The 24,226-nt window shown below is 35.7% G+C and overlaps 1 protein-coding gene across 1 annotated transcript in view; it reads right to left on the bottom strand.

Moving 5' to 3' along the window:
- The window catches only part of Calcr (calcitonin receptor), a 116,132-nt gene that overhangs the window by 42,638 nt on the left and 49,268 nt on the right, over positions 1-24,226 (bottom strand). Inside the window, exons 3-4 of the mRNA XM_047561845.1 lie at positions 8,097-8,171; positions 982-1,060 (exon numbers count right to left, since the gene is read on the bottom strand). Of these exons, the coding sequence (XP_047417801.1) occupies positions 982-1,060; positions 8,097-8,119 (102 nt within the window). The 5' untranslated portion in view covers positions 8,120-8,171. The remainder of the gene's footprint in view (positions 1-981; positions 1,061-8,096; positions 8,172-24,226) is intronic.

Raw genomic sequence — 24,226 nt, 5'->3', positions numbered from 1 at the left:
CAAAAAAGGCATAAAAAGGTTGCATTAACAATCATCCCCATGAACCATTCATTTGAAGTACAATGTTACAAAATAAAAATTCCCTTACAAATTATATGAACATTTATGGAACACTAGTGATATTTTTTCTTAAATAATGTAAAGAGAAGCAGTTTAGGTGGACTTGTAAAACTGAAATCACACACTGATGAATAATGGAAATCCTGGAACCCTGGATAAGTTTAGCTTGTGTCAGTATCATAGTATGAGATCCTAAGTGATCTCTACTGCCAGCTCTAGTTCATTGGCAAATGTTACTCTGATGTGGTATAAAGAGTAAGGATCCAGAAGAGTACAAATTGATTTATGTGAAGTCCACCCTTCTCCCTTTCATGTGTATTGAAGCTGATGTGATGGTGGGTTAACCATGTTGACATGAATAACTAGGCATGGATGATGCTTTCTAAAACAATTATGCTTCTAATGAGCTGAATCCTTTAGAAACAAAACAATGACAATACAAAATTACAAAGATTGAAGATGTTTTAAAAGGCTAACGAAAGAGTTATGGATTGACATCAAATTATAAAGCCTTGAAGATTCTTAGTTTTTTGATGAGAAATATATTTGAAATTAATAACCAGACTGATGGAGATTGGATGTTTTAAAAGTACCGAACAGCCCAGAAACTATGATTCAAATACACAAGTCAAACAGGAAAATTATTTTATGAGAACATTATGAAGCTTCTATACTTATTTCCAAAGGCTTTTCAAATGAATACTAAATTTTGTAAATAAACAAAACTCAAATATATGGGAAAATGATGGTACTAACCTAAATTAGTGAAAGTTCAGAAAAGAGATTTGTTAATGAAATATTTTTAAATGATAGTTTAGAAGAATGCCTATCCTTGCAAATGCCAATCCGATCACACGCAAACATTCCTCCCTATTTGGCATTCTTGATTGACATGTCTTATAATAATTCTGTTTTACTTACATTCAGAAGAACGAACAGTGCCAGGCACCGGCATGTCATGGTGAACTTCATTTTTGGTGTTTGAAAATCCCTCCTTGTTCTATAAAAATATAAAAGTAACAAAAGTTTAAATTAATATAACCTCCATAACATATTTTCCTTTTCTTTCTTTTTGACTCAAAGAGGATCGATATTCCAAGACACCATAAAGAAAATACACATGAATAAGAACAATATGCTTATGATACAGTTGCAACTGCACGTCCCACTATCTCTCCTTTCAACCAGACCTGTGGCCCTGAGGCACTATTAAAAATTCTGGGGTGACCTTTGCATATCAGGACTGAAATAAAGGAATTCCAAGAAATCAAGAGCAATCCAGGTTGACTTGGACAGTGTATGCCATCAATAGAACTGCTGAAAATTGCTATGGAAACAGCCACAAAGAAGTTACCTCACTGGACATGAGCAAATAAAATCTGGTTTGTGAAGGATTCATGATTATGCCCTGTAGGTAACGTAAGGTCAACTCTAAAAGTAGTTTTATTTACAGCCTTGATTATTTCTTCCTATAAATATTTCTTCAAGCTTCAAGTTGCTAATAAGAATGCATTTCTTCCACAGAAAAGTTGGACTATGTCACCAACTGCTCGTCATTCCACTAAAGAGCACCATAGTCAGAAGAGGCTACTGTGTCATAAATATCAGTTTCTCATGGCTTAGCAGACAATGGTACACAAGGAAAGATAATAAAGGGGTGAAAATTTAAATATGCATTGCTTTTCATCAGTGAGGTTTGTGTGAAAACTGGATTTCAACCAGGAAAGAGTGATTATGATTTCTCTTAAGTGGTATGATTGCCTCTTACACTATATTCATCGTATGGTAGATTGTACTCACTCTGCTTTGTATCTAATGTGGGCCTGATGTACTTGCTCCCAAAAGAGTAAATTCTATTCAATTTGCATACTGGTAAAATAGTAAATGGAGAATGTAAAGGATAATTTTGAAATGTCGTCTTATATGCTTATCATTATTCATTGCTTCTGATTTAATTCAAGTCCACTCAGTGGATTGAAAACCCACACATCCATGCACTGAGTGCTGACACACTGCAAGCATGCAAATGTGGGTGAGCTGGATGAGATATGGCACCATTATAAGAATCTGAATATCTGGGGCAGGGCAGGGAGTAGGTATAAATGACATAAAATGTGGTAAAATAACTAAAATGCCGTCTGGGTACAAAGTTCATTAAAATTATAAAAATATAGGGCCTTATAAGAGAACCAGATAATTTCTGTTTGGGAAACCAGGGCAGGGTTTATATTTTAAGATATAATTTGAAAATTAAATAGGATTTTGAAAAGCAAACACCTGCTAGGCAGAGTCAGCAAATAAAAACAAGATATAGAGATAGGAAGAATTAGTGTATCCAAAGAATACTAAATGTGATAGTTTAATTTAGCTAGAGCAGAGTCTCTCAGAAAGTGGATATAACGCTGGATAAGTAGGCTTTGAGTGCTCAGGAAATTTATCATTGAAACCTACCATTTTGGCACTTTGCATACATGCATATTCATCTTTATGTATACACATCCTAACAATTTTATTTGATACTGAGCAACACTTTCAGATAAAAATGTTTTTTACTGTTACTGATAATTATGGTGGTTTGTGAGCTAATTAAAGGAAACAACTCTGTGAGTTTTCACAACTGTGTCCTCTCCACACCACCACACTAGCACATCTGAACATATTAATTTTTTGCTCAGTTTCTTGCATTGCTCATATTAATGACTTGCACAATTATCCATGAATTGTCTGGATGAGAAGCTAGGCATCATCCTGATTCTACCCACTTCCATCCCCAACATATCCTCTCCAGAACTCTGACTATTTGCATTTTGGTATCTTTTAAATATGTCCATTCCTCTCTACCCTCTGGGCAACAGCCTTCAGACCAGTTTCATTGCTCCATATCCTCATCCCTAAAGCTTATTTTCTTTACTAAAATGAGTATGATCTTACCTCTGTCAATAATTCCTTATGATGTCTGTCTCATTCCACGATTTTCCATATCCCCTCCATCTCATTTCCCTCTGTAAAATCTAAAGTTCCTCCATTCTTCTCTCACCCCCACCCCCAATATATATCATCATTCACTTATCAGGGAAAACATTTGGTCTTTGGGTTTTGGGGATTGGTTTATTTCACTTAGCATGATATTCACCAATTCCATTCATTTGTCTGCAAATGCCATAATATTATTATCTTTATGTCAGAATAATATTCCATTGTGTATATATAATACAGTTTCTTTATCCGTTCATCTGTTGAAGGGCATCTAGGTTGGTTCCACAATCTAGCTATTGTGAATTGAGCTGCTATAAATATTGATGTGGCTGTGTTACTGTAGTATGTCAATGTTAAGTCCTTTGGGTATAAACTGAGGAGTGGGATAATTGGGTCAAAAGGTGGATCCATTACAAGTTTTCTGAGGATTCTCCACACTGTTCCAGAGTGGCTGCACCAATTTGCAACTCCACCAGCAATGTAAAAATGTGTCTTTTCCCCTACATTCACACCAACATCTATTATTGTTTGTGAGACAGACATCATTACCCTATGTACATTTATGATTACATGAATGATATGAATCTACATCATGCACAACCATAGAAACAAAATGATGGACTCCATTTGTGTACAATGAATCAAAATGTGGTGTGTACAAATAAAAAAATAATATAATAATAGTGGCAAAACACAAATAAATAAATTGAAGAACATCTATTTTGTTTTTGACTATACTTACAGCATTTAAATTCCATCAGAAAATTCTCACATTTCTCAGCCTTGACTCTTTTGATTTATTGAGACTCTCATGTACTTTTATGTCAAATTAAATTTGGTGAAATTTAATTTTCAATAAAAAATAATTCCTTATGCATTTTAGGCAAATGCACAAAACTCTTGGATAGGAACATAATATAGGATCTTACTACAGTAACATGCACTGATATGATAATGGAGAGAAATAAAGAGGAAGAAATTAAAGTGGTCTCCTAGGTTTCTAACTTGACAAAAGGACAAATAATGAACAAACTTAGGAGAAAGAAGTATGTGGAGGAGGAGCTTTTGATCTGTGTCTTCTTACTTAATTGAGAATAATGCAACCTGAATGTTTCGGGTAAGATTTATTTCCTGGAGTAAAAGGCAGAATTTTGAAATGTACATGAGGACATGACAAGCCTTTCTTAATAAGGTTGCTTTTAGAATTTCTAAAGTTCTGTTGCTCATCATAGTCCTATGATTTAGCTTTGGAGAGAAGTAGGATGTATAGAACCTTACTGGTGTCCGATGGAAACATTAATCACTGTTAAAGTAAACAAAGTAAAGTATATGCATGCATTAAAATATCACACTGTACAAATATGTATTTATCAAAAAATTTAAAGTATATAAGGAGATGGAAATGTGCACTATCCTGATTAGATTGTTACACATTAATTTTAAAAAGACAGCTTACATCCAGGCTTCTTCTTTAAATGAAAGTCCCTCTCATTAAGCCCAAATATGGGATTTAATCTTGGTGAGAAGGTAACTTTTCAATGAAGGTGAATATGGGGTCATTAGTCAGCTAATTGGCTTCTATTAACCATGCCATCTGTTTGATGTCAATCGACATTTTGTAATGTAGAAGTTGCTCTGTTTGACTCAACAATATCATTAAAATGAAGAGCATTGGAGACCATTGAAGACTCGTTACTTTTAAGGTGACTGTAACTGCACAGTCATCTTGCTGCAGAAAAGGGGAGCCCCATGGTTTCAAAACCCAACACACTAGTTTTACAATTGTACCATGACCAACCCAGGTGAATAAAGACAGTATAAAAATAGATCTGAAGATGAATATTTGGAAATGATTGAGAGGAATTAAGCAAGACACAAGATCCTTTCTGATTATTAATTGAAGAGACTTAAAGACTCTTCCATTATTTTCAACTGTAACAAGCATTGAGCTTGCCCCTATAATTGTCCTGATTAAATAGTGCCTTGTAGATATGCCTCTGAAAGATGTGCTTCATTGAATATTCCTGATGAGGGGACAAAGAAAATAAAGGTAAAGCTGTGAAGAAATAGATGGCTTTATAAGTATCAAAGAAAAAAAAACAAGGCAAAGAAATGTAGCATTGGAATGAAGATAAGATTATTTAAAAGAAGGAAAGAAAGAAAGGAATGAAGAAAGACTTAAAAGAGAGTGACAGTCATGGAAAACACAGGATGAATGACAGGCCAATGGCTTAATAAAAGAGATGATTACAAGATGGAATGCAAGGATGGATGGGTTGCAGGTAGAATTTGGAGAAAGGTGAATGTTGAATTTCAAGTAGGTAGGATTCAGGGTGATACTGGATGTGTTCATTGACCTTGAGAAGAACAGTTTTGATTGGAGGCTTAGGGAGTTTAAATCAGGACCCAAGTAGGAAGGACAACATCAAGCAAATAGTAGTTAGTTGAGAGAAAATGCAGCTTGGAAATTCTGAATTTGAAAAGAAAATAAGAGAGACAGATGACCCATGACCAGTCATCTGGTATACCTGAAAGATGTCTCAGAAAATCAGAACAAGGCTTTACTTTGACTTTGGATTATTTGCTTGTTTGATTATAAAGCCATCTATTTCTTCACAGCTTTACCTTTATTTTCTTTGTCCCATCATCAGGAATACTCAATGAAGCACATCTTTCAGAGGCATATCTACAAGGCACTATTTAATCAGGACAATTATAGGGGCACTATATTGGCTGACAAAAGTTATAAACTCTTTTAAGCCAAATTTTAAAATACCTATGTAGAAGTCAATGCCACACATACATCGAACCATTCTCTAAATACCAACAGGAATTTAAAATAGAGAAATTAAGATGTAGTCCTTAGACAACACATTCTGGTGCCCTCATGCACACCCTAGTAATATATATGCCTGCTTTCATTAGATGATGGTCCTAAGAGGGGTCTTACAATTCAAACATTCCAAATGTCTCACTGTCAAATGAACTAGGAAAACCTACCAAAACAATTTCCCTCCAATCCATTAGAAGTTGGTGGAAGAGCTCTGGTTAAAACCTCTATCATATGTTCCAACCTAATGCATGTTCTAAATTACCACCCTGTCTCCCATCAAAGGGTTTTCCCAGTTGCCTTTAATACTCTGCTGAGAAACCTCTAAAACCTGGTCTTGTTTAAACAGAAGTAACCACGATTGCAGTTCTTCCTCTTGCCCAGTTGGATTTCTCTTAATCGCCTTCAGGGTTTTGTTTGTTTGTTTTTGTAGTTCTGATTTTGAGGATATCTTAGGCTAGAAGGTGCTTAGACTGATAAATGATGTTAAATAAAGGGACATCCTAAAGTGTCAAAATATTTAACAACCATTGCTAAACAGAACATGCACTAAGCAAACAATTGCTGGCTGCTAACCACAGGCATACTGTGCCAACGCTCACTAGCTGGAAGCTACATTCCTCCTTTCCCCTATAACCTTGTGATGCATCCTGTATCTATCTTTTATATTTGTGTTTGCAGAAATGGAGGTGGGCTGGAATGAGGCAGAGAGCATTTTTGGTACTTATAAATTCACTCATCAAATATTTACTAAGTCAGATGCAGTACTTGCTCTTACAGAGTCTTTACACATTGCAGAGAATGCCCTTTTGCTTACCCTTAACATGCACATCTCCAATCCTTCCACCACATATGGGATTCTATACAAAGAGAGCTCATCAAGATCCTTATGAAGGACCAGTTTGTTCCTGCATTTCCAATTCCAGAAGCACATATTTATTAATAGAGAGAAGCCCTATCAAATGTAATTTAATCATTACAAACTTTTTCTTTTTATTCAATTATTTAAGGATCCATTTCCCAGATATTTGAGTGAATTGGAAGTTATTCTTTTTGCATGGCTGTGTAAGCAGTTCAAAAGGTGTAAAATTAGCTGGATTCCCTTGAAAAACAGAGAGATTAAGTGAGATTAATGACATCAGGGATGGCTAGCCAAGTTGCATCTCTAAACGTCAGCCATGGTGATGCAAATAATTTTCATCATATCAGTTGTTTCCTACCATGACACAAACAGCTAATATTCAAAACTCTAACATGAGGACTTTTATCTAAAATGATGGTGTCAAAGTCAATTTCAATATGGTAATTTAAGTTTTCAGGTGAAATGAATATTTTACTTAATTAAAGAAAGCTTAGTTCTTATGAAGAACTTGAATGACTCACCTTGTCAGCTCACTTTTTTAAAAAAAAACAAGTATATAAAGAAGTTACAGCATACAAACGAAGGTTTATTCAAACAAACTTAATTAAGAATTCCAAGAAAGTAATTTTCCTTAATGTAATTTGGTTTGGCAATGTGGATGAGCTGAGAAGTCAAAACTGCCCAAATTTAGTTATTTTAGAGTACCTGGAAGCATCTAGGTACTTAGATCCATAGGTAATCTTTATTCAAATTTTCCCAATATCTGATCCACATTCCTGTGACATCTTGCATCTCCTTGGTTCCCTCTGGTGGTGATATTTATTCAATGATAGCAACTAAAGGAAGCAGTGCAGAAGTAAGAGGTGGGATTTATTCAAAGTCACTAAGCGGGTAACTGACTTGACCAAAGTTAACCTGAACAGGATCTGACTAGCAATAGTTTCTCCAGACTGACTTTAAACTAAGTTCATTACTTCTTTCTTGTGATTAATGGGCAGGGTTGCTCATGGGCATGTCTTTGTAAGACCAGAGACAATTACTCTGTTGTTACAGGCAACAGAGTTCTCTTCTTAGTTTCTGTTCTCAGTCCAAGAAAACTCTGATATATTTGGAAAGATATAGGTGGAACCAAGTGTTTAGTTAGAGAATCTGTCTGTTACCCTGGTTGATTGATGCATAAAAACACATGTGGCCAAATTTAAAAGTATTAAAACAGACTAGAACCCTCCAGGTAATGGGGTTGTGAGCAATTTTATTTATTTATATTTTGTTCATCTGCATTTTTTAATTCTTACAAAATGTAGGAATTTCTTCAATACAGAGAAAGGAAGAGGGGAAAATAGGAAGAAACAAAATGAACTGTCTTACTCTGTTCTGGCTTTAATCACCATTGCTGATAGGAATGTTGGCTGTGGTGTAGCTTTGGAGTTCAAAATGAGAAAGCTGTAGACAGAAGAAGGGACAGTTAGAACTATCACACCTTAATTGCTGGATCTTACTATTTGTTTTCAGGCAACTGAAATTATACATTAAAAATGCTTGACAATAATCATAATAAGGAATAACAAGTTAAAAGAAGACAAACCAATGAGAATACCATTTTCTGTATTAAAGCTTCATTCATGATATCAATAGCAATGTAGCAATAAAAAAAGACTTAGTACTAATTAGCAATAGATTTAAGACAGAATGTCTGATAGGCTTTCTAATTACATCTCTTAAGAGTGCCCTGATGGTGATTAGGTGTTAAAAATGTATTTCACAAATGTAATTAAAAGACTATAAAGGGAAATGAATCTCAGTGGTCAATAAAGAATAGTCATAACATGTTCATAAAAACAACTCCCAACAAAACACGAAGGCAGAACACTTTCAGTGATAATACAGAAGATTGATCAAATTTCCCATTTTAATTCTTATCACTGTTTTGCTTCTTTGCAAATTCCCCCTAACCAGGGAATTTCACATTTGCCTTCCCTAATATATACTATCAATGTAACATTATTTAAATGTAGCTAAAAGTAGTTAGGTTTTACAAGATCTGTACTTGAAATAAAGAAACCCCTGACTACAAAATAGTAGACCATAAGATAGTTATAATATGTAACCTCAGCAATATTTGATACTCAAAGAATGCCAGCAGAATTTCTTTAGCCACTTATTTCCTTTGTTGAGCAGTGTCTTTCTTCCACTGGTTATAAAATATGTGATCTGCTGTCTTGGGCACTCACTTAGTGTTTGTAAATCAGATGTGTCCCTACATCCACCACAACCCTTGAGACTTGAAAGGGAAATGTTTGATGCTCACACCTATCATTCCTCTTGTCTGCCTGCCCCCACCCCAGGCAAAACTGTATTGTTTTCTGACTCAGTAGAACAAAAATAATTTGTTTCCTGAAACAAAATAATTTCACATTATAAGAATAAAATAACTTCTGTCCAATTATTCTTCCCTGATAATCTTTTAGGAACACTGAGGGAGTATGATCTATCTACTCCAGGGAAAATTTTGACCAATATTTCCAAGTTCATCTGAAAAGAAAAGGCCATGCACCACTGATACCAGGATCCTAGTGGTGCAATGATATTTCCATGTGGTTCTCACCTCTTCCCTGGAGATGCTGCCGTGGAATGAGCTCTTATATAGTGGCAGCAGTGCAGCCACTATGACAATAGCTCTGCCACCCCTGTCCTAGGCCCCCCGTGCCTTCCGTGGTTTACTAAAGGGAAGTATCAAGGAAGGTACCAATTCTGAATAATCCCAAGGTCACATTGAAAAGGCCTAAATTTCTGCATCTTCAATAGTGTCTAGAGGAAGCAAAATGAAAGTGTCAGTCACTACAATGGTGTTTGCTTAGTCCCTCCAAAATGGTTTGCACTCCCTTTTCAATTAATTGGTTGGTACATCCAGTTGTGTCTGTTTTAGTCAAAGAGGGAAGAGTGTGGTGAGACTGGTTGTGAAAATAAGTACACTTCCATTTGGGACAACTGGAAGGATATGAATTTTCCCAGAGTTTAAGCACTAGAGATAATTAGACACTAGCGATGATCGAATCAGATACCTTCATTTGAATATGAAATCAAAACTCAGAGAGGAGAAAGGACCTTGTCCAAAGTCAGAAAGTGCATGCATGGCAATGGGAATCAAGTATGTGCAGTGGATGGTCTTTTTTGGACAATTTCATCTGGTCTTTCTCCTCTCCTATTATCTCCCAGCCTCCTCCCTTCAGGAAGCTGCCAAACTTCCCATCTCCATGATGAGGTGTAAAGACCAAATAAAGAGAGAAGCAGACAAACTATGTCTACAAAGTGGGATAACAAAAGGACCTAACTAACTCCCTGAAAAAGAGGAGGTGAAATCACATGCAAACACATTTATTTATACTGTCCCTTAGTATAGTATATAGTATAGCAGGGAGTCTTAATATTCTAAAGTGGCTCTTGGCTCATTCTCGTATGAGGAGCAAGTTGAAGTTAAATCCAGTGCTCATATTGCTTATTTTTATTAAACTCCTGAACTTGTAGGCAATAAAAAGAATATATTTTGAACTGGAAAAGGTAATAAATGATCAATTTGACCTGCCATCTACCTCAGTGTTGAATTTTCTACAATTCACATTTTTCCCCAGAAACTTAGCTGTAATAGTACCACCACTGAAAATGATTTAACTAAAAGACATATAAAACAATAATTTGTCTAAAGTTTTTCATACGTATTCCTCCATTTCTTAATCTGTGTTCTGAATTTCTTAATCTCAATTGGGTATCTCCGAATTCTAAAAATTCTATGTATGAATTTTCACTGTTGAATATTGAAATTTTCTCAAAAAGAGCTCATTTCAGTATTTTTCAGCCTAAATGATAGAATTGTTTTTCCCTTTTATCTAACAAAAATAATTCCCTTTTTAAGTTATTTTTAAATTTATATATTAAAATTGTAAACTTATGTTTGAAATGTAAACTTAAGTTGTGGTCGTATCTAGTCCAATTATTAGACAAATGAAATAGTTCTCTGCTTAGTTGAAAAGAGAATTGCAAACGACCTTTACTTGGTTGATACGATTATCTTTTAAATATTTCAAAAGATTATCCAAAGGGACACAAATATCTATTACTTCATGAATATATGGGAGCAGTTTTTATACAAATAATTTAACACTGTATTTCCAAATAGTCTTTTCCTTTCTTAAGAGAAACAGAATTCTTCAGCAAGTATAATAAATTTTAATTTCAGACCCAGTGGATCAATTTTAAAATATATGCCTGTAAATACTTAAACCATGTATAAATAAAGTCAATTAATTTAACATTAATTTTCAGTGTAGGTTCAAAATCTTCCTTTAAAAGTTTATATTAAAGTTCTAATAATAACAACAACATGTAAGTTCATTTCAAAATAAATTGCTAATTTTTATAAGCTCATGAATCCCTGTGGGTTGCTCATAGCTCCAGAAAAAACAAGTGTTAAGAATGAATTAAATGAACACTTAGATAACACTAGAAAACACCTACTGTGTGTCAGGTATTGTGATAAATTTGTAATGTATTTTGAGACAAACACAAGAAATGCCATATTAGCAACTTTATGTGAATTATATTCAAGTTTTCTTGATATGGTATTTTTAGCATAATATTTTATAGAAAAAATAGGTGTTATATAAGTTATCAATAAAATGAACATAAAACCAAAATACTCAACAATTCTTGAAAAATAAAACAGAACTCAGACAACACCATTTAAAAGTGGGGAAAGAACATGGATAGATATTTCTCAAAAAAGAAAGTATACAAATGTGCAGTAAGTATATGAAAAGATGCTCTATATTATGAATTATCAGGGAGATACAAATGAAAATCACCATGAGATACCACTTATAAAAACCACATATAAAAACAAAACAGAATATAACAAATGTTGGCAAGGTTATAGAGAAATTGGATTCTTTGCACTTTTTTTCTGAAATATGAAATAGTGTAACTTCTAAGGAAAAAAGTATGATGGTTCCCTTAAAAAATTAAAAAAAGAATTACCAAATGATCCAGTTTTTACACTTCTAGGTATGTACCCAGAATAACCGAAAGCAGGATTCAAGAGAAATTTGAGCATTATGCTATGTGTACTTCACCACAATTAAAAATACTAATAATAACAAAAAGAAAGAAACCAGGAAAAAAGCTCTACATGATTGGCATTATTTAGAGTTTATCCCCTCAGTCAGGAAGGAAAAATAAATGTCTGGGGAAGTGGTTTAGAAGGAATGACTTGAACATAAATCTGGAGATATCAAATGATCCAGCAACCTTTGGCAAGATGTGAGCTATAGCTGTAAAATGAAGATTGTATTATAGATTCTCTTTCAATAACTGTAATACTATGAAGAAAGAGAACATAGGGAACTGAGAACCAATCACGATCATGCTCAATATTAAGGGATGGAGAAAAGAGGAAGCAGAAAGGATTTTCCTGTGGGAGAAAAATGGTGGACAGAATAACCCTGTGCTATATATAGTAGTCAAGACTTCAGGACCTAGAGGATACATTTTACACTCGTGTCTCCCTGTGGGGAAAGGTCACTTCCCCCCTCTGGATGGCAGTGTGTCAAACAAAGAAACTCAATTTAGGGATACTGCTTGGAAAGGGGCAGATGCCTATTTCATTAGAGAATTGCATGAAAAGAATTGTGAGGATTCCCATTACTGGACAGCTCCAGAGCGTGCCCGAGAAATAGAAAACATTGAATCAGGGCTATTATTCATTTTAATAGTTCCTTTCTTTTCCTTTAGACATTGGGACACAATCCTTCATGAAGGAACAATAAGAACAGCCGCCTTTGAGTGACCATCAATACAGAATGCAATGTCATTAAAATACTTTAGTAATGTGGTTGTCTTGGTTAATAAGCATTTCAATAGGGATTGCTAAAATCATCATAAAAAAGCAAAAAGAAAAAAAGCATAAAACATAATGGGACAATAAAACAAGACAAACAGACAAGATTTTCAACAGAATGGATAAATGGCTAGAGGTTGTGAATGAATGTATTGCCTGTGTGAGAGCCAAACAATGGTGGAAAGAAAATCATTATGGGGCAGATATAAGATTTTGTTCACAACTAGAGATTGATTGATTTCTTTCTTTCTACGGTACTGGGAGTTGAACCCAGTGACACTTTACCCCTGAGCTACATCCTAGGTCTTTTTATTGTTTATTTTGAGACAAAGTCTCACTAAGTTGTCGAGGCTTGCCTTGAATTTGTGACCTTCCCGCCTCAGCCTCCTTAGAAGCTGGCAGCATAGGCATGTTCCTATAATGTGCACCCAGCACACAACTAAAGATTTCTATGTGAAATCTTTGATCTCTTACTCAGGGGTGGAAACTCTGAAATGAACACTTTTTCCTTATGTTCATTTAATTGGGTTATATTCATTAATGATTTAAATAATCTTATGGAATCATCTCATTTACTAAAACAAACAAAAAATTGGTTGAGTTTCTAATTTGTGTAAAAGGTCTGCTGGATCCTGGAAAAATAATGCTAAAAAAAGCATATGACACATGCCTACATGGGTTTTAAAGCGAAGTAGAGAAGACAAACATATAATACAAAAGTTAGAAGAATAAGTGGAAAATTGCAATTATGATAAATGCTACCAAAGGGCCTTTGGAATGCAGTGGTGTATGCCTGTAGTCCCAGCCATTTGGGAGGCTGATGCAGGAAAATCACAAGTTCAAGGCCAGCCCTGGAAACTTAAGACCCTCAGTTACTTAATGAGGCTCTGTCAAAGGAAGGAAGGAAGGAAGGGAGGGAGGGAGGGAGGGAGGAAGAAAAAGAAAAAAAGAAAGAAAGAAAGAGAAGGAAAAAGTATGGAGCTGTAGCTCAGTAGTATAGCATCTCTGGACTCAATCTTCAGTATTAAACAAAAATAAAAAGTCATTGAAGTTCTGACAGTCTCTAATAAGGGTATTTACCTAGCAAGGACAGGCAGGGAGGCTTCCCTGGAATGGTCTGAGAAGTTGGTCTTGGTGAAGGAGTAGGAGCTTATCAAGTACAGGAGGAAAGAACTCCAGGTACTGAAAACATGTGAACTGCAAGGTGCGAGAGCATGTGCTAAATCTAAGGATCCCGTGGGCTAAGTTAAGACATGGCTGCAAAGGTACAGAGCATCAGACCCACAGGCCATACATCATGGGTAGAACTGCATTCTTCACTCCCCAAATTCCTAGGTGAAGTTCCAACCCCATGCTTCCTCAAAATGTGACTGTATTTGAAACTGAACCTTCAGAAGGTAATTAAGATAAAATAAGGCCATTAGTGAAGCCAGAATTAAGGACAGATAGTTAGTGTAGAAATAGGGGATCGGGTCAAATCGAGGAAATGAAGCCATGAAGCCATCTGCCTCTGGAAGTTGGAGACTGCCCCTGGGAGAATGGAATGTCAAGGAGCCCCAGAGCCCATTGATTACCAAATTTACCTGCCTTTATCAAGGACTGCAAGCATGGAGCTGCTAATTAATGTCCCCTAGGCCCTTATCTGCCTGAATCACCTTGGCCCTCCCCCTGCCCATGGCTTTTCACTTAATGCAAAACCAGGCCTAGTCACATAGGCAGGAAGGAGAGATAAGGGGGGAGAAAACTGGAGAACAAAAGAGACTTTAACCTATAAAAGATGTAGGGTGCGCTCACTTCTGGGGACTTTAAAACATCAGCCATGGCCCCCTTCTTCCTGCCGGGAGAAGTCTGTGTAATTACCTTTAAATAAAACCTGCTTAATATGCTTGCCTTAGAGTGCTTCTCTAGTGTTCAATCTTCAACATTAGAGGGAATGACGCCGGTAAATGGCGGTATCATTAGGGTGGGCCCCAATTCAGTATAAGAGGAAGTAATGGTGTACAAAGAAAAGACTAGTGGAGACACTGGGAGAAGACAGGCATTAGTGGGTGAGAGCCGACATGACAGGCACACTCAGGTACCTTAGAGGACAATCTGGAAGACAAGAACAGAAACAGAATGGAGTTCATTGTAATTGTCCAAGGTGAGACACTAGTGACCTGAGGTGAGTTGAGGGGTGAAACTGACAGGACTTGATCTTGGATTAAAATGGGGAGAGGGAGGAAGACATGAAGGATACATCCATGTTTGTGTCTTTAGTAACAGGGCCGATCGGGATGGAACCTACTGAGATATGGTACACTGGAGGAGGATCAGATTCTGCTGGATAGCTCATAAGTTTAAAACATGAAGTGGTTTTTATGAATGACCAGTTTCATGGTTTGCCATCCAGATTCACCAGGAAGCATGTGTTTCTCAGTTGCATACTTACAGCTATGCCACCAGCTCACAGTGACCTTGAGAGCAGTCATGGAGGTAATGTTTAATTTAGTGTGTTTCCATAACATCCTTAAACAAAAACAGCGATATGCACACTACAGAAGGAAATTACTAAATGGCTCTGTAGAAAATAAACAGGATTCTGTAGCTGTGAGCACATTCTACCAAATGTCCAGGTGGCTCAGTTGTTTGTTGAATCATTTTGAATCATTTGGTCAAACAGTTGTCTCTTGTCAACCCTCACCCTACATGCACACACTCCAGTTGGTCATTGTGAACTCTAAGATCTAGAGAGTCTCAGCTTTCCAGCTTATTTTCCCAAGCCTTAACTTCTCGTTCAGGAATTGGCTAATAATCCTGAAATAAAAAAGTCCCAATAGGCCAAATTAGAGTTATACAGAGTCAATGAAGAATAAGCAGTCTTAGCATCATGAAAGGGGCACCAAATACTTCCTTGTTGATCTCTCTCTCTCTTTCTCTCTCTCTCCCTCTCTCACAGTCAGTAGACTGAAGGAATGGGAAAGCTGTTCAAATGGGACATAGGAAGCTGTTTTAAGTTAGCTATTACCTGACTGAGCAAATGTTAGCATAATAGCAGCATTTCAAAAGGACAACCTGCTGACAAGGCAATGATAAGCAGGGAGGGCAGAGAGCCAGAACTGAAAAGGGCAGGGGACACTTTCAGGTAAGACAGGCCCATGGGAACTTCAGGGTGGGAATGCTGGAGGAAGCCTGAACTTGAATAAAAAAAAACAAGGGGATGGAAAAGCAGAAAACAAAACAAAACAAAACAAAACAAAAAAACTGTTGTTACCATACAACACTTGTTTCTGCAGCACTAGAAAGTCGGGCTTGGTGAGGTCTATGTCTTCACTTAATTGTTCATATAGACCAAGAAAAAAAGATAACCTGTTCTCCATTTTCATCAATAAGAATCAACACTCCTAATTTCATGAAATCTGGAGCCTCTGATTAACTTAAAAAGAGCTAGGATCAGTCTATGGTATGTCACAGGATACTCTCAGAGTATTTTATGAAAACATATATACTAAATACAATTTATATTGTCATATGGCACATAACCAAAGAAAAGTAAATGTATACTTACTGCACAAATACTGACATAAGAACGTTCTAATGTACATACTGGATATTTCACCCAAAACAAATTCAATGCGCTTAATTAACAGAAGGGAAGAATGAGTCAAAGCAAAATGTAATATATTTTCCATTTGGGTGTACCACACTCTCAAAGTGGTTATCAGAGGGCATGTGGACTCACAAAGGAGGGTGGACTTTTAAAAAATTCCAATTAAAGCATTAAGTGACATGACTTTTCGATGTAATTTTATTGAATTTAAACCTTAATTCTTCTTTTGACATTGAACTTTCATGTAGAAAGAAACAAATAGAAAGAGCTGACTATAAATGGTGATTGAATGATCTAGTGGGTAGACCTGAATTATTTTTAATTAATCTTGTTGGAAATGAATGCTTAGTCAAAAGCATTACAGGCAGAGAACTCAGATTCCTGGCGAGGGGTTCCTGTGATGACCACTTGTTTGTAATAGTAATAGCCCTGTGCCTATAGTTCCGTGCTTTTACTTTCTATACTTAAACGAACTCTCTCAACAACTCTCAGGGTGAAGGTCTGCAGGTGAGAAGATGGCAGACATGGGATTCCATTCTAGGTCTCTAAGATCTATAGTATGTGTACTAAGAGTCTAGATAGTAACTTCTCCCTTATTTCATAGGAGTAATTTCTATAGAACTGGGTTATAAATAGGAAATTTGGGTTCCTCTTTCTTCTTCCCTTGCTAAAATTAAGTAAACTATAAACTTAGTACAGAAATAACTGGCTAAGACTCTTCTAGGTCAAACTGTCCATAAAAATGGTTAAGATACCTGTGCACTCACCAATTGGAAACCTTTGAGGAATTAATCTCAAACAGAATGCACTTAATTTATGCCAAAATAGACACCAGAGGAGACTGAATCAATTAATGAAGTGAAAAATTCAGGCAAACTAGGAATTAGATCTTACATAGATATTTCGTTGTCATGTTTTCAGTCTGTGGATAATCAGGGTGACTAGCAAATTCAGGAATCATCTGTCCCATCCATTTATATCTTTTGTTGCATGTGGTACATGCAAATGCATACATATTATTTTCAGAATCAACTGAAAAATGTTATTACTTCTGGCTAGAAATGTAATGATGCATAATGATTATGGGCAAACATATCATAAACATTGATAAAATATAAAAGATCCCTAACCATCCAAAAATCTTTATGACCTTCATGTTAGACTAAACACATGATATATTTTTCCAAATAAATCTTTAAGCATTATATAGAAGAGAATAATAGAGTGTTCTGACAAGTAGTAAAAAATATGGTGCAAGATTTTCATTTCTTTAGGATGTAATATATAATTGTCATGATTGGGTAATTTTTGATATGTGAATATTTCAATATTGCATTTAGTAATATTTTAACCTGAGATAAAACATTTTATATATTTCCCTTTTAAAGCAATGCTTTTTATTTAATTTTAGAGGAGTCATTTGGGGTTTTGCTTATGGTTATTTAATTAATAATGCTTGAATCAAGTACTCTGTCCCAGCTACATTTTTAATTCAAAGACTTTGTTTTTTAATTCTAAAAACATTTAGAAAAATATGCGCCACCCCCCCCCCCAAATTCGCTGATAGAACTTTGAAATTGGGGAGAACAAGGACTTGGGCCATCTAAATGTTTAGTGGTTAAAAAAGAGAAGTTAATAAGGAAGCTCTTCCTTTAGGACCTACTACATAATAAATTAACTTTGCAGTAAATGGAAAGGATTAGGGAGATTTTTTTCATCTTACCTTTGAATATTATGGATATATTTGAATTATTGAATGCAAAATGAGAAATAGTTCCTAAATAAAATAATAACACTGGTTTCATCTATGTTAGTAGCCAAATTGATAACTGTATGGCAAAACAGTTTTCATTTATTCTCAGTTATGCTATTATTTGCTCAACTATACTAGCAAGAGAAAGGCCGAAAAGAAAAAAAAAAAAAAGCAGAAAAGCAGACTATTTTCCAAACAAGAGGAGAATATGGTAAGTTTTAAAAATGAAAAGTAAAACTAAGTTTTTCCACCATTAAAACAAGTTAGTTAAGTAATATGAAGTGCTTTAACTGTTCTAGTTGCATTGCATTAATCACAACAGAAAATAATATAATATTGAATTTAAAATTTTTCAATAATTCTTGTCTCTCGACATAACATTTCATATATATATTGTTCTTTATTATTCTAAAATAATGAGATTTTTAAATGATATATCTATAGTGGGTTTGGACCATATTTGTCTTTATTCATAATGGAAATCAAGTCAATAAATATCTATCTTCTCTGACATGGGTAAATAGTAGAAAACAAAATTACAATGACAAAAAAAGTTTTTGAATATTTTTCGTCTCACACATACATACACATGCATATACCCCCTCACACAATGTTTCTGAAAGGAGATACAATGGCTCAGTGAGTGGGATATACTGATATACTGACACAGTAAGTGGGATATACTGATATACTGCCAAGGTCTGCCAGCACTAGGCATACAACTGAGTGAGAAAGACACAACCCCTACTCAGTGCTACACTCTACATTAAGATATAAGGAAGAAAACAAGATGTTGTAAAATATAGGTTTGAAACAGGAAAGTTCTGGATTCCAGGAGCACATCTAGCACATTTGCTGCATTCAGTTATACTATAATATTATATATATTACAATGTTTTAAATTATATTTTTCTGACTTGTTGAAGGTCCTTATGTTGGCACTAAAGTCCCTCTCACTTTCCAAATGCTTTAGAAAACAAAGAAATTACTATTAATTCTTTTATCAAGGCTCTTACTACCATCTAAATAACATTTACATGGCATTAGTAAGCCAGAGCATGAAGATAGAGCATACATTTGGACATTAACTTTGAGGGAACATAGTATTAAAGCATGGTTGACTAGGTTTTTCAGAGGTGTCTTCTTGGTGGAGTATGCTATCTTGCCCCATTCATATACAAAAGTCTGGACAGAGTTTTCAACTTGTACCAGGTTTCCCTGAATAAGCTCTGATCTGGAGCAGATTTTATTTCTCCAAGTATGGCAGCTCTGAAATTCATCCCATCTCACAAGACACTCTTAAAATGTGATGTGGACACTCCTCTAGTAAGAGGTGAGGTCTGTATTCCCTCCTCTTGAATCTGGGCACACTTTAGTAATCAATTTGACCAAAAGAATAGAGAAGAAGTAATTCTTCATGACTTTCTAGTATTAGCTATAAAAAGTAAGATAGTTTCTGCTTGGTTTGCCCTGGGAACCCAGCCACCATGGTGTAGGAAGTCCAGGCCATAACACATGGAAGGGCCAAGTACAGGTGTTCTCACTGATGGTACAAGCATCATCTGCCACACTTGTGATGAGAGAGACAGCAGATGATTCTAGCCTCCATGTATAAATCTGCCAACAGATGTCCCAGACATCATGGAACAAAGTTAAGTTGATCTGGCTGAGCCCTTCTAAATTTCTGACCCACGGAAACTGAGAGATAAGAAATTATTGTTTCAAGCTACTAAAGATTGGGTAATTTATTACATTAGTCATATAGAACTATAATAGAATATGGCCTCGGGGCCTCAGATAAAAGGCTAAGGAAAAGTAGTTGAGTCTATTTCTAGTTCTTCAAACACTCGCTGTGTTAGTCTGGTATGACTAGTCTTGAGTCTGGATTATTTTTTCATCTTCTAATTGGGAAAACTGGACTAGGTCCCTTCCAGCCCCAGGTTCCATGGTTCTGTGACAGAGCATTCTCAAGGGGATATAATGAGCTATACCCAATAGATATTTGCAGAATGAATGAATGAAAAAAATTACAAAAAAATCATGTAATAGCCATTTAGTAAACACCATGGGAGATTTAATTACAAGAGAGTTAATAGAGTGGAAATGATAAGTTTATCATCCTATCTGCATTGATGCAATCTGTACAACCTCCTCACCTCAAACAGGGTTAATTGCAATATGGAAGGTGAACATTTCTGCTTATGATTTTCATGATGAAAAAATAAATAAAAAAGAGGTAGCAATCATGACTCACCACTTCAACTTTCCAGGTACAAAAGCAGAACTGACAATATTAAAAGCCACACAGATAATATGGAGTAGCAAGTGCAACCTGGAGACATGGGTCTTCAATACTCTTTTATGACAGGAAACCTAGGGCTTCTCAAGTCTGGGTGCATTAAGATCATCTGGGGAATTTTTACCAGCACACCAGTATCTTGGGCCCACACTTAAGATTCTGATTCAGTGGGTACATCCCACAGGTTGCTAAGGAAGTATCCTATTAGGTTCCTGGGGAATAGTCTGACTAGATACAACATTAACTTTTAGTTCTTTGTTTTACTCTTGTTCTTTACTTTCCCTGAAACAAAGAAGAGAAGAACACATTTGCACATTTTTTTAATTTTTATTTTTAGAAACAAATGATCCTTAACTGAAATTAAGGAAATAGTTATTTAGAGGAGAGAAAAATATGATTCTCATTTAGTTTTTTTTTTTTTTTTGGTACTGGAGATTGAACCCAGAGGTGCTTGACAAGTAAACCACATCCCTAGCCCTTTTTATTTTTTGAGACAGGGTCTCACTAAATGGCTTAGGACCTCGCTAAACTAATGAGGCTGGCTTTGAACTTGCAATCCTCCTGGCACAGCCTCCCGGGATACTGGGATTACAGGTGTGAGGCCACCACATCCAGCTGATTCTCATTTCTTGATCATGGAAAATTCAACTATGTTAAAAATTCTGTGTGGCAAAATGGACTATATGATATACAGGAAAACAACAAGCCATGACAGTGACTTCATTGAACCACAATGAAGATTGAGGTCTGTAAATGAGCGTCCATTTGTCTCAATGTCATTCTTAGGGATCCAAGAAAGACGAAGATGCTCCTCAGCAAATTAGATTGAAAGTTTTTGCTTGAGAGATGACCTAGTTTGGGTGAGAGAGAATGAAGTTTTGTTTCTAGGAATTGAACTTTGCCTTTGAGAGATTCGTGACTGGACTGAGGGCAGAGCAAAGCACTGTGGTATCATGCTAGTCCAGACAAAAGCACAGCAGAGAGGGATCCCATAAGATTCCCATACAAAACTCTTTTCTCCAAATCTCTTAAATTGTTCTCAACAATATTGGTTTTTAGACAGAAAACGATGAAGTCTTACCTTGCACATTACTGAAAATCTAATTTGGGGAGTTATCCTCTTATAGTCCCTAGAAACTCTGAGACTCAAGTACTGGAAATATATTATTACCTGGGAAAGAGAGGATCCTAATAGGGTATTTAAGAGCTAACAGTCTTCCTAACCTAAAGTCATATAAATAAACAGAAACCTGAAGTTCTTTTGGACTCAGGACAAAAATCAAAACAAAATGAAAAAAACTTTCAAGACAATTCAGCAAAAAAAATTCCAATTTAGAATCAATCTAATATTTTAGATTGTTTTCAAAGCAAAGACTAGCTTTATTTTCTCTCTAAAGACTTTGGCCCAGGTGACATTTTGAAAACTTGTATTTGGAAGTTAACTTTCTGCCAAATACAGAAGTTTCTGGTGTATTTGTTCAATGGAAAATATTCAAAGGGATCTTATTTATTTGGGGAACAATCAAGTAAATTATATATATGAAAGTATTATTATGAAAGTCTAAGTACTAAGAACTGAAAAGTCTATGGTAAAATTAGTAATATTTTTATTCTAATTTCAATATGTGGATATTGATATGTTGAATACTTAAAAATCCAATTTGCTTCCATTAATAATCTGACCTAAGGTATCTAGAATCATATTAGTGAGGCATTATTCATAATACTTTTTTTTTTTGTACTGGGGATTAAACCCATTTTTATATTTTATTTAGAGACAGGGTCTCACTGAGTTGCTTAAGGCCTTGCTAAATTGCTGAGGCTTGCTTTGAACTCTGGATCATCCTGCTCAGCCTCCCAAGCCTCTGGGATTACAAGTATGTGCCACCATAGTACTTTTGCTAATATATATATTTTTAATTTTGAAGAAATTTTTCAGAGATAATTTGGAATGACCTATATTTTCTTAAAAAAACAGAAGCAAACAATCTTTACTAAAGATTAATTTTTTTTTTTAACTGTAAATGTCCCTGTTGTGAGCAAAGGCATTTATCTATCATTTCACTTATCAGAGAGAAGTTTAGAGTAGTGGATGCTCAATAATTATTTATATTGATTACAAAAAAGTATGTTTTTGAGAACAGAGGGTTGACTGTAGTTCAACATAACCTATTACATATTTTATGAAATACAGAAAAAAGGAGCCTCCAAACACAAACTAATGAGATGGAATTCCTAATTACTGTTTTAGTCAGCTTTTTTGTTGCTGTGACCAAAAGACCTGACAAGAACAATTTTAGAGGTCAAAAAGTTAATTTGGGGCTCATGGTTTCAGAGGTCTCAGTCCTTAGATGGCTGGCTCCATTGCTTTGGCCCTGAGCTGAGAAAGAGCACCATGGTGGGATGAAGTGAAGGAAGAAAGTAGCTCAGGACATGAAAATCAGGAAGCAAAGAGCAAGCTCCCTTCACCAGGGACAAAGTATATACCCCACAGGCATGCCCCAGTGGCCAGCCTCCTTCAACCACACCCTAGCTGCCTATGGTTACCACTCAGTGAATCCACTCAACTGGATTAATGCTCTGATTAGGTTAAGGTTCTCATACCCCGAATCATTTCACATCTATTCTTTCTTGCTTTGTCTCACCATGAACTTTTGGGGGACACCTTGCATCTATACCATAACAATTATTCTGTTTTGATTTTTACTATAATGTGTCAAATCATCACAATGTACCCCATAAATTTGTACAATTAAGATGATAGTGAATAAATGTTTTGAAAATGTCTTTCCCCTAAAACTATTTTTTTTAAAAAAGAAATCAGAGTAGGCCAGCATTTTTCTGTTCCACATTTTCCTGGTTCATAGTAGCATTAGATGCTACTTAGGTTGATTCAATATCCGTGGGGTGAGGTCCCAGGGGTATTAAGGCTGGATTCAGCCCTCACTGGAGGCCAGTCTTCACCATTACTCCAGCTCCAGGTGTCTCTGTGGCAGCTCTGAAGACTCCACTTTGGTCTGGGGTGGGTCAGGGAGGCCTGAGTAATAAGGCTTTCCCAAAGAACAACTTGGTCACTTGAGAAACATTAGTGAAACAAGGAACAGCACTGTAGCTTACATATGTGTCAATTGAATTCTGCAGAAGTTAGCCATTATGTTTTATGGTGATTCTTTGGCGTGTGCATGTGCATGTGTGTATACTGCTCAGGGATACAGATACATGTTATAAGAAAATCATGGCAACAACTAGAAATTCTACAATAACAAATAATTGTCACCCCTGGGAAGGGAATGGGTGAAACTGGGGCAGGATACAAAGATACTATTAAAGATCTTCTTAAACTAGGTAATAAGCACATGAGTGTTCATTATTCAACACTGGTTTCCTCTCTTTAGAAAAGTCTTTTGGGTTAGTGCCACAATATGTAATACAAGCCATCCAGAGCCTTGAAAATAAACATAACATGAGGCTTTTGTAAAAGTTACATGGAATCAGCAACCATTTGGTGAATGTAAACATGAGGGGGTACCCTCTTGCTTAATTAAATCCAGTTAGAGATCCTAAAATATTTAAGATAATTATATTTTTGATGAAATGAATCACTATGACTTGTATAGACAATCTGAAAAGTCTAATTAAAAAGCAATTGCTCTTGCAGAGAGGAAGATGCTCTTGAGCAGTTCTTGAAGAGCCTCATGTGGTTCGGCTGCATCTGCCCCGTACACATGCAAGGGGTATCATGTGATTCTAAAGAAAATTATATGGTTCTAAATAGCACTCATCAATTTTTTTCCTTGATAAATGGCAAAACTGAAATTACTTAAGATCATCATTTTTCTTCCAACAAATAATTACCATACTTAGGAGCTGGTATCTAATTAATAAGGTGGAGGAGCTTGCTATGTAACAAAACAAAAGATTTCAAAGCAAAGCAGAGACCCCATGAAGGCCAAGAGTGACAATTATC

The sequence above is a fragment of the Sciurus carolinensis genome, chromosome 8 (genome assembly GCF_902686445.1).
Source record: "Sciurus carolinensis chromosome 8, mSciCar1.2, whole genome shotgun sequence".
In the NCBI taxonomy this organism is placed as follows: Eukaryota; Metazoa; Chordata; class Mammalia; order Rodentia; family Sciuridae; genus Sciurus; species Sciurus carolinensis.
The sequence above is the reverse complement of the archived record's forward strand: the minus strand, read 5'-3'. Positions and strand labels throughout refer to the sequence as shown.